Consider the following 12403-nt stretch of genomic DNA (forward strand, 5'->3'; position numbering starts at 1 on the left):
TTAAGCAGGTGTTAAACACAGGGTGCTTAGTGTATGTAAAACATGTAGTTTGTTGCTGTTTTGGTTTATGTGCTGAAAATGGTTTATTTGTGTATATTCATGTGTTAGACTTGTACATAGTTAAACATGTATGGATCAAATAATGTTGAATTCTGGATATGGATTTGTAAGCAATGAAATTTGAAATAAGGGGGTAGGAAGAGGACAAGCTCGTGTTAGAGCGGACACATTCTGTACACATAGACATGAAAACTTGATGATTTTGAAGGTTTGTTTTTTCTCTTGTTGTTTCAGTTATATTTGCATGCTTGAAATAAAATTCTATCTATCTATATAAATTTAAAATTTCATTATTCTTGTTATTTTTTTAATTCCAGTTCCAACAGTAAATAGTTTTGTCACTTGTCATTAAGTGTGATTAAAGTGCCAAAGTAAGTATCCACAGCTGGCTTATGCAACAACCGATGCAGAGCTCATTAAAGATACTTGAAGCACTATTTTTGTAATTCTACTGTTTCAGTAACCCGGCCTTTTCACTGTCACTTTTGCAAACATTATGATGAACCTGTTTACCTTTGCTGACCGAGGCTAAAACGGCTTCATTTGATCGTACTTTGCTTTCTGCAGGGATAGGTTTGAGGGGTCATGCTTCTTTCTGATGCTGATGTTTATGGACTAGAATTTACATACATACCTGCACTCTGGATGTGTCGGGATGATACTTCAGTCTGAAGCCTGGAACACCTGGGGATCGAACCGCAGACCTTCCACACCTCCCATCATGTACATTCTGCTTGTTCATTAGTGCTGCACGGTCGAATGATGCTCTCCTGTCTCCTTTTAGCCAGCAGGCATGTGGATATGAAGTTTATGACTATTCTGAATCTGCCTTATGATTCCTAAAAAGTAGCGTATGTAGACCTGCAAGCTGAATGTTTGTACTCTTAATTTCTTCCATCTTTTTAAGTTCATGATATGTTTGATGAAACGCTCGTTTTAACATGTTTACTACAGGTTTTCTATTAAGTTTACAAACACAGATTCAACAGGCTGTGCACGCACTGGAAGTACCTTTGACCCAGTGAATGTACAGTTAGACTTAATTAGCGGCCAGCTGGATAGGATGATTCCAGTAAGCAGCACGGCTAAAGCCAGGTGGTCGTATAACAGTGACAGCGTCTCCCCTCTCCGCTTGGTTATAACCCATCTGCTCCTTCAAGGCTATCTAAAGCAAGCTGAAACTCCTTACTGTTATGCATGGGTGTCTCTGCTGGAGGTGGGGTGGGAGATCAAGTGGTGCCCACGGGGTAAAGCAATCCTCTCTACTCTGACCTCTCAGCAAGCGCAGGATTCATTATGTCCTGCTGTTGTGGAGTGAAAACAATGGTCTATCTGTGGTCGGCACTTCCTCTCATCCATCTTCTAGTCAGGGTGGGTGATTGATTAAGCAGAGAGCCGACGTCACACAACCCACAACTGTATTGTTCATGTACATACCAAACGAGACGTCATAACCTCGTCATAGCAACATGCTATTATAGTCTTTGAGTTTCTGTAAATGTCCTGTAATCTTAGTTGTAGCGTCCTCAGTAAGTAAACCCATCACTCAGCTCAGCCTGCAAGAGATACTGAGAGAAAGCTAGTTTTCATGAAATGGGTAAAATTACTGCTGGATACTGTCTGATATCTGTCAGCAGGATAATATGCAAGTAATACAGTTTTAATCTGCTGACAATTTAGAGTCAGTGTTGGAGTTAGGATTAGGGTTAGGTTTATATCTACCTGTGTATATGGGATTGTCACCTCTTTGGAGTGTCCACGTTCCAAAACGTATAGAAGTACATGTATGTAAGTGCGTACTTGATTAAACGGGGAGCATCTTCTCATTTCTGAAACAACATTTGTTTAACATTTGGCTAAAATGGAGCCTAACCCCGAGTGTTCCTCCAGCAGCCTGGTAGATTTTTACGGCGTTATTTCCGTGCCTCTATTCTGAGCGCACGGAAAAAACATTTTGCAAGTACAAATGTTGCATTTTGAGGAGAAAATTATTTAGAGTGAAGAAAAGTTTAATTTAATAAAATTCATTGCTGCGTGCAGGAAATGTTCAGTGTTTGCTATTATCCACATCCACACAGTAACAGCCCCTCTCGCTCAGTTTTTGGCATTTGCTCTCAATAGAATAGAATAAGATGAACAGAACAACATGCAATACAAGTACTAATAAGTAAGTAATTAATAAGTACTAATAAAATACTTTATTACATAGGAAAAAGTGCACTTGGTGCTGTTGCACATCGAGGACACAATCATCCATTTTTATTTATTTATTTTTAGGGTTAGGGTTAAAACCAAACCAGTAGGACCACACATCATATCTATCAGGGTCTCATGATATGTTTAATGGGCCGTTGTGTTTGCAATGATGCTAAAGAGCACGGTGCATCTAAAACAGCTGTTAGGTAACAGTTGAGGTTTGTTTGAAATACCGACCAAGGCCTGCCAATTAAAGAAAAAATGCCGCCATCTATCCTCCCTTTCTGTGAATGAGCTGTATGCATGTTTTGTATGCATATGACAAACCATATATTTCAGTCTCCTGTCAAGTTGAAGGTTAACACTGTTTGCTGGCAAAACACTGAAATATTGACCAAAATCTTCTTTGCGCTCGATGCAGTACCAGCAATAATGACCCACAACGTTGACTTTAGGGCATCAAAAACTGAAAAAATGAGCCTTTTACGAGAAAAGAAGTAGATGACAAGCGTAGAACACATTAAAAGGAAGAATGGAAACACTGGGAACCTAAAGAAGTGGCAAACAATGTGCTGTGAACTGTGTATTATAGTGGCATGTGGGTCATTCAGAAAGCTGTGGACACTGTTGTTTGCAAGTGTCTGATGAGACGTCTTCACACAGGAACTGACTCGGAGTGATGTGATGACATGATAGGAAAAAGTGACAATTAATGACTTGAAGCGATGATGGACAAATAACCGTGAGTGGGTCCCAACTCCAGCCTTTCAGCTCCTAGTGGAGCGACTAAGATGACTGTCAGTGACAACAAAGAATACAACCCATAGAAATATAAGGGTAAGTACTTTGGAAGGTTACCTAGGCAACTGGAGCTTGTAATGTCAACTAGGCTTAAATGTAACTTGACTGACCGTACAGTGGCCAGGAGACGCTGAATGACTTGATATTAGAGATGAGACTTTTTCCACTCAGTCATTCCCCGAGCCTTTTTACTGCAGTATTCTCATATAACAAAGTGTTTGCCTTTAAATATTAGCATTAAAGTTGAACTGCCTGAGCATCACGACAGAACGGCGATCCGATAAAAGTGGTCAGTTTTGTCTTTATTAGCAGGAGGCTGCTGCAGTCAAAAGGGGCAGGGATTATCCTGTTAATGGGCTTATTCACGGTATTCAAAGAAACACTTGTGACCTCGCTCATGTGGCCAATAGACGGGTTACTCTGACATTATATACTCTCCCACTTTTCTACATCCCTGTCAGTCTTTCCCGTCTTTGCAATGTTCAGTCTTTCAAAGCAGGCCGTTCCAGTTTAGCATGATGTCCCAGAATGCTGCTGGGTGGGTTTTTTAGCAATGAAATCAGAATGTCTCTAGTCTGGTTGGCATGGCAGGTAGAGACTAAACTACTCGGATAACAAACTGGCGTTGCCCTCCGCTGGCCATGTGGAACCCTAGCCCATCTGGGACAGAGGAGCTGGGACGCTGATGGACCGATAGAGTTGCTGCATGAGTGCTGTGAAACCCCGGGCAGTGTAATGGCTTCAGGTTGAGGATTTCTGTAGGTTTAGGGGACCGGTGTATATTTAATATGGAGGAAATGTAAATCTTTGTGGTGTCATGAACAAACATGCCCAGCCTTCTCAGGATGGAACAGAGCTTATCTTGTATTGTAATACACATTTACGGTCCTGGCTTGGAATAGTACTTGCTCACTGCAATACATAAGGAGTGAAATCATTACAAAGTGAGGCTTTCTTCTTTGTAACCACACTTTAGATTTTTGAGCCGTTTAGCCAGTAACTTAGATTAGATGCAAGTAAGACTGGACAAAAAGACTGATGTTGCATGTTTATTTATTTATTTAGGACAGTGCATGTTAATGAACATAAATGTAAAAAAAAATAAAATAAAATTACATGAATGTAAACATGCCAGGTTATAGCCAAAGGCTAATTTCCATCTGTTGTCCTTAAACATAAAAAAAAAATAGACATAATAATTCATAAAAATTCATCATTCGTTCATAATAAAAACTCCATCACCAAACTTACACATACACACCATTCTGTTCCCAAATAAAACATTAAAACTATACAACTCATACATGATCACACACTTGATTTGTCCATAACCAGTTTTGTGACACTCAGTCATTGCTTGTTCTTATTTAGAGCTGTCAGGCTGGTATAACATTCTTATATTTTAGCCTGTTGTGGTCTGCAAATGCAGAAAAATACATTTGCTCAATACAGCTCAGAGCTGCCCGTTCTGATAGGCTGATGCAGTATTGAGCCACTTGTTATAAACCTTGCATTGAGCATGTCTCCATCCACAGGGGGACAGGAGGCGGTATGTTATTTTGATAGCGAGCTGATTAGCCCTGAGGTTGCAGAGGTTTTAAAGGTGAAAGGTTAAAGATGCAGCCTTTCATTGTCCGCACACAATGGGCCACGGCGGAGCAGGCTCTGCTGCATTGGCTGCTGCTGGAAGCCTTTCCAGCCTCAGGCTATCACGGTCAATAAGCCGTCATGAGGATTAGCAACAGAGACCACACACTGGAGAGCTCTGCTGCTGGTCTGTTATCGACAGACACGACAACCTTGTACGAACCGAAACACGACTTGATCCCAGTTAGTGCTGGGCCATATCATACCGTTCACAGTAATACTGGTATAATGTTGGGCAACGATAAGAAAATGAAATATGGGTAAGAATATGGGTAAAACGCACAGTGCCTTTGTTTTCATACGCACAAGGCGCCGATGGCGAATGAGAAGGGCGAAAGCGGATCGTTGAATGAAACGATGAACCAGAACTGGTTTGTAAAAATGCTGCAGCTTCACTGGTGTGGAACTGGTTTAGCTTTTGTCCGTCAGATACACAACAAAGCACTATTTTTGGTAGCGCATGCTAGCGGGCCGTCGTTATTACCGTGTTGTTTGGAAAATACGGCGCACTTAAAATCAGTCCTTTGATTTTTCTGAAAGTCGACAGAGCCCCTTATAATCCCGTGGGCCTTATGTATGAACTCTGGTTGTGTTTACTGACCTCGAAACGATTTTATGTACACGGCGCTCGAAAATCTGTCAAATGTTTCAGTACGACTTTGCTAAGCTACGAAGCCGCACCGCTCGATGGATTGTCGGAGCGTTACGGCTATCGTAGGCGGAGCCTCGCGGAGTGATACGTACTGTGCTTCAACATAATGTTACCGTATTGTGTGTGTTTAACCTCTTTTTAAGTGTTGTGGATATTATACATAACCATGCTGAGGATATGTCGGCCAGTTTCCACTGGAAATGCCTTTTGGTTAAACTGTCAGCGAGGAATTTACATTTGCACTGTTAAATTTTTATATAAGTTTAATGCAGATAAAAAAAACAGCTGCTTGATGAAGTGAAAATACATTGATGGGGTTTTTTTTTTGCACTAATAAAGTTGTGGAGTTGTAAAGTATTTTGTGTCAATTATATCATCTGTTATATCGTTATCGCAAATTTTCAAATGTATATCGTGATAAATATTTTTTCTCTAATCCCAGTCACATAAACGTTGTTATTAAGAGCTGACGAGAGAGCAGAAAGAAAATTGGAAAATGATGTGTGGCAGGACCGCTGTGCTCCCAGCGTGGCCTTTTACACACACTGGCCGGATATTGAAAGAAGACTTTCCTGCAGCACATGATAGTGTTTTAGATTTTAAATGTGTTGTTCTTGCTTCCAAACACCCACCATCTCCAATAATCTCATTCAAATCTGTAGTGACTTATACTCAGACCTCTCGTACGACTAATGGAAACAGAGTAGTAGTCAGCTATGCTTACGGTTCCAGAAACAATGGTTATTCAGAAAGCAGTGAATACTGTGAATGCAGTGCCCTAAGACACGTCTTCACACAGGAATGGACTTGCAGCGATGTGCTGAGTGGACACCATAGAGGAGAAAAATCAAATTAAACAAATGAACGACTTCACGATGGTGCTGGGTCCCAGCTTAATCTTTTCAGCTTCAAGGTGAGCGCCTAAACTGACTGTCAGTGACAATGAAGAATACTCTGCTGTGAATGTAAAGAGGGATAAGTACTTTAAAAGGTTGCCTAGGCAACAGGAGCTCAGATTGTCAACAGTGGTTGTAGTGATGAACGATAGTGTCTGTGGACCACCACGGCGCTCCAATCAGTGTTAGTTTTGCTCATCCCCCATTATTCATCATTATAATAATCATATGTTGATACGACACTCAAATCTTGCTTGTTATAGTTTTCATGTTGAATCTCCACACGTGACAGATGTGACGAGTGTGGCTGCATGGCCGTGTGTGATGAGGGCACGATGAAGAGTGCAGGAGACACAGGTGGGAATCTTTTGGAAGAAACAAACAAAAAGCGACAAAGTCTTTACTGTGGTATTCTCATATAACAGAGGCGGTGTTTTTAACCCTTTAAAGCCGGTCAGAGCGGGCACGCTCTGTTTTGCGTAACTATTTTTAAATCCTGGTAGCTCTGCAACCACGTAAGCTAGCGCAATAATTTGTTTTGCATATGAAACCGGAGGAGTTGTACTTACATCTTATGCCATCAGCTTGTCCTCGGTCATGGTTTCCTTCCACATATAGCTTTGAAAAACTGCATAAAAAGCACTCGCAGCAACAAAAACATAATATTCCAGAAACACGCTTTGCCGATCCGATCAGCTGTTCGTAACACTTCCTACATCCATCAGCGCGAACTCTCGCATGTCCGCCATGTCCTGCCCGAAACCGGAAGTGACGTCATTTTGCGGAAATGTAGTTTTTTGCCTTCAGGGCCTCATGAGCCTATACTGGTGTTTTTAAAAGTTATCTTTGACTTTATGACTTTCTGAGTCGTTTCTGGGATGCTTAGGACTCATATTGCACTGCTGGAAATAGTTTATTTTGATGTATATGCTGCTTTTATGCAAATTTGCATCATAATATTTCTTTTCATTTTTCCTGCAGTATATAAAAATTGGTGTATTTCAAAAATAAAACTATAAAGACACTCAAAATAAATTTCCTGTGGTGGGAAACTGTTTTGTGCAACTTTTTTGTATTTACAGTTTTGAGGGATAAGCCTCTCTAACTAGAAATATATGTTAAAAAAACAAAAACGATTTTAAATTTTTTTTGTAGTTTATTGCACGTTTTTGAAATTTATGTAATTACTATGCACTTAATGCAGACATATTATTAAAATTTGGGTTATAACGGTTGTATTGATGTATAGCAACTTGAAATGCTCCCAAAAATGTCTCCACAACATGTAAAAATATAATATAAGCTCTGGCGGACTTGGTTCTATGGCAGGTCTTAAAAGGTTAATTATTAATGTTGGTTTCTAACTGTAATAGGTCTCCTGCTTTTGTTACAATCTTATGGACGACACCAGTGGACGTGGAAACATTTGGCACTGACGCTGTGTCTGGATCCAGCTTCAGAGCTATAGTCGTGTTAATTGCTGTGAGCCTCACAAATGGAATCCCACTGATGCCCATTGTTGTGTGTGGGGGTGTGTGAGGCGTTAACACAAAGCACTGTTAACCAGGCTACTGTTAACCATCTTTAATAGATGGTTTTTATTACTCATGTATGTTTTTGAAGTTTTGGATGCCAAAATACATTTTGTGTCAACGAAACTGTAAACGATAAATATATTTGTCCACAGTTCCATTCTCTGGTTCGTGCTGATGTGGAGACAATGATGAGGCTTATCTTAGGTACATCTGCCATACCTACACATGCCTCTTATAACTAAACTGTAATTGTAAGAGATGTAAGATAAAGACAGTTGGTGTAGACACATAAAAGTATGTTGTGGTCCTTCAGTCGACAAGTTCCAAATGCTTTGAGAGATATAATGGCTGGAGGTGAACTTCTCTGCAGTTTGAGGTGACATCCAAACTTCTTGTCTCACTTCAAAGCTGCAGCTTCCCAGAACTGTGTCGAGGTGGGGAACATTCAGACATTTGTGCTTGTTACATGGATGTTACATATGTAACGTATGTTTGTTCGGCTGACTGAGGCACGCGTGTGTTCGTGTGTGTGCTCCGGGGAGAACATATGCCCTGGTGTTGGAGGGGGGTTGGGAAGGAGGGGTCAGGTGTAGGCAGCTGGCGTGTGTCGGGTCAAGGGTCTACAGCTGTTGATAGCAGGGTGGTACACTGACACAGATGGGGGGGGGGGGGGGTTATGCACCAACATTCTGCACCAGTCTGGATGTGACTGATGGAGCTCGCTCGGTGCTATGTAAGTGAGAACCAGTCACTTGGTGGTTGCACAGATGGCCAGGCTGCTGCAGGAGGTGAGACGGGGAAAAAATGTGGGTCTAATAAAGCTGAGACAGCAAGTGGGTAACTAATATGAAGCAAACAGACTGTCGTGGGGTTAGGGGAGCCCGATGATGTGTCAGGGTGTGCATAAAAGATCCATAAAAAATGTTTTCCCACTGTGTGGTCCAGCGCTGTCAGCTTTTACTGTTACTACTAGTTTGGTGGAGACTTTGCGTACAACAGTTCTTCATACATGGACGCGGTGACACGTGAAGGAAACGTGCTGTGAAGTGCTTCCTGCAGAAGCAGCATCAGATAGGAAGGTAGGAAGTATTCCCTGATCGGGGTTAGTGTTTGTTTCATAACTGATGACTGAAGCCTGGTCTCACAATAACCACGTTAGCAAGTCAAAATGAATGATAGTAAAAACAAACGTGCATGAATGAACACACATAAGATAAGAAGGTAAGCTCTATTAAAACTACTCATGTTGTGTTAAGTGTTGGGGGATTGATCAGAGTTATAATAATATTTTGTTTTTTTTACTTTTTATAATGAAACTTTTTTAGCTTTAATGTTCTTAATGATGTGAATATTAGAGGTGAATGTGCGTGGCATTAAAGTTGAGCTCGGATGTTGCAGCGCTCTGTGATGGCAGGCGACTCACAGGAAAGCACCCAAACTTCATCAGGTTGCTTGTGAAAACTAAATTGACCAAACTGAGATCAAACCAGAGAAGTTTCCTCTACATTTTCATTCTAACATATTCCCCACATCACTACAGCTCCACCACCAGTCTGTAGTGCTGATACAAAGCAGGATGGATCCCCGCTTGGAGGATGTTTATGACCAATTCTGATGGTAACTGTCTGATTTTATTATTTTTTTCCCAGTAGAAATTGAGATGTGTCAGACTGGGCAACGTGTTTCCAGTCTTCTGTTGTCCAGCTTTGGTGAGCTTGTGCGAACTGTAGCCTGAGTGTGAACAATGATGGTGAGGTGGCTGTGGTCTGCTCTTAGGTCCACTCGGTCGCTGTTGTGTCACACCTCTTTGACACCACACACACACAGTGTAAGGTCTGAGTGGGTCTGCCCTTTATTACTCCATGTAACTGAGAGTGCTCTTTCTGTTTCAGATTTGTGAGTACTCTGTACTGCCTCAGTTACTTTGTTTTGCTGATTTTTATTTTGGTTCACTATTTTGTGACGTCTAGTTTTAGTTTACTTGGACGCCTTGTTGGTGATCATAGAGTGCATAGACTGCATGTAGCTTTCCAGGCTTACAGTGGGAGCCCCTTAAAACTGCATTCATCTTAAAGGCCAGCAGGGGGAGACTCCTCGAGCTGCCAGATGTATTAAAGAAGGGCCCTGCTTTTCTCCTGCTGGATGACCTCACGTAACACTTTCCTGAGGAGTGCACGATCTTCATCATTAGTTTAAATGCAACATTATGCTTATATTGTAAATTCCAGTCTCAGTGGAGCCAACAGGTTGAATAAAGCAGTATATGCATTACTATATGATACTGCAAACCTGTGCTGCTCCTCACATGCTACTTAGTTTAAAATCATCAAGAGGATCAGAAAGAGTTTCCTTAGAGGCTTCACACTGAGTCTTTTATAATACAGCCTGTTGTGGTGGGAGATTTGTCACAGGGGTGAGCATGAGTCATGAACCAGAAGGAAATAAGAGATCATCTCAATCTATTTACACAAAAAATGACATAAAATGAAGGAGATTGATGCTGAGTTTGCTAAAGTAAGACATGAATTTTAGTGATGAGGTTACAGGTGAAAAGATGTTTAAGACACTGGACTGAAACATTCACACATCCATGATGCAAGTCTCCTTTTCCACTGTGAGATCTAGGATCAGAAGATGGATAAGCTATCTTTATAAAAGCATAATAGTCTTAAGCTGTGGTGTTTAAACAATATTCTGTTGGTACTCAAAGGTGTGTGAAACCTGTGCCACTGATATCAAACAGGATGGCTTTCTCTGCATGCATCCTCATCAAGCCGTGTTCATATCTGCAAGGACACACTGTGATGGGACTTTGTGGCCACACTCCCCTGGCTTACAGACAATCTTTGTTTTGCAGGTTGATCATCTAGTTCAGGTAGACTACTCTCTCCTCTGGGCTCAGCTCAGCATGTCTGCTCTGCTCACTGTTGTTCCCACTGTGCTGTAGCCTCCAGGCTTCCAGCTTAAATGAATGGACTGGCCTTAAATGGCTTTTCTACCTGAGCACTCAAAGGGCTTTATGTAACTTGCCTCATTCGCCCATTCGCACAAGCTTTCTGTCTAACATTCATTGGACATGTCCAGTACACCAGAGAGCAACGTGGGGTTGGTATATTTGGCATGCAAACCAGAGCAGCTGTTAATAGACGACCTGCTCAGCTACCCTGAGCAGTAGCGTTGGTCAGTGTGGATGTGTGGGCTACAGGCGCAACTCAAGTCTGACTGACTGAACTGCCAAACTAAAAGAAGCCAAACTTTGTGCTATAACTTTTGTGTCTTACAGCAGTTAATTGCACGTTCGAGTTTGTGAATCCTTTTTGTTAATATTATCATAATTGCCAGTATTCTGTAACAATTGGAGCACTAACCTCGCACCTCTTTTCTGCAGGTTTTTACAGCGATCATCAGCTTGAAACTGAGCACAACAACATGGGTAAGTTCATAAACCTGCACTTACCTCAGATTTCAGTCTTACTTATCTTCCCTTACTTTTCTGTTTAAGTACTAATGAAAAATATTTCGTTACATTTGCCCCCAGTATCTGTTTACTCCAAAATACATGAACTTTTCTCTGGTCCAACAACGCTGAACCTCACTTTTAGTTTCTGATCTTGAAAATGATCTTTAGACAAAGATCTCCCTCTAGTGGTAAAGTAAAATGTGAAATTAATAAATGGGTTCTAGTTTCCAATCAGAACCACAAGAGGGGGGTATAAACCCAACGACAGCCGCTTCCATCCACACGAGCATGGAGAGAGTGAAATCCAACAAGTGGAAATGAAATGTCTAAACACATTTACACATTTCATAAAACAACGAGTCTTGATGGTCTGCTTCAGCGATGTGATCTCAGAGAACTTCAATAAATGAAAGTAATCGACGTCTTTGTTGTCTTCAACATCTCTGCACGGTGGACGGAGTGCAGAGATGCAACACGAGCTGTAGAAATGTGTCAGGAAGACGTGACTCCTGGTTTCAGGGGAAGCTGGATGCAGGGGGACAGGGTGAGGCAGTGGTCCAATGTTAAGGTCCAGGTTCAGATGAAGTTCACTCAGGACTCCCCTGGCTGCCATTGGAGCGCCAGGTGGCACCATGGAGAGGGTCATAGGTCATGCACAGTTCAAAAAGTGCTGACCTCACCGTGACTCCACGCTGACCTGTTTGTGTGCAGCTCTGCTCTCATAGTTCCTCCATAAACCTGCAAGAGGAAAAAGGGCTGTGTGTGTGTGTGTGTGTGTGTGTGTGTGTGTGTGTGTGTGTGTGTGTGTGTGGAGGAGGGGTCGCTAAGAAGTAGAAGGAAGCTGAGAGGAACTATTAAACCTGCGCACACACTGAATGGTGGGCATTGTCAGCGTGCTGCAGGAGAAGGCGTGGATTTATGAGACCAGGCATGATTGGGTTGTAAACTTGACGAGGTGGGTTCGCTCTGTTAGCTCTATTCTCATCCCAGGATGCTGCAGTGCACGCACTGGGCAAGGGTGACGCAGAGGTCAAGGGGGGCTGAAGAAAGCCTCCTCCGGCTTGTAAATGCTGTGACAGGGCTGGGAATTCACAGACCTCCATTCAGTGACCAAAAAAAGCCAGGTCAGGGACCGAATAGCTGCGCTAGCTGCAGC

General features: G+C 42.0%; 1 protein-coding gene across 1 annotated transcript in view; it reads left to right on the forward strand.

The window, feature by feature from the left end:
- The window catches only part of nr6a1a (nuclear receptor subfamily 6, group A, member 1a), a 114265-nt gene that overhangs the window by 16275 nt on the left and 85587 nt on the right, over positions 1–12403 (forward strand). Inside the window, exon 2 of the mRNA XM_084946405.1 lies at positions 11176–11220. Within this exon, the coding sequence (XP_084802531.1) occupies positions 11176–11220 (45 nt within the window). The remainder of the gene's footprint in view (positions 1–11175; positions 11221–12403) is intronic.

This window comes from Perissodus microlepis, chromosome 12, assembly GCF_051167445.1.
Source record: "Perissodus microlepis isolate ML-2025 ecotype Zambia chromosome 12, ASM5116744v1, whole genome shotgun sequence".
In the NCBI taxonomy this organism is placed as follows: domain Eukaryota; kingdom Metazoa; phylum Chordata; class Actinopteri; order Cichliformes; family Cichlidae; genus Perissodus; species Perissodus microlepis.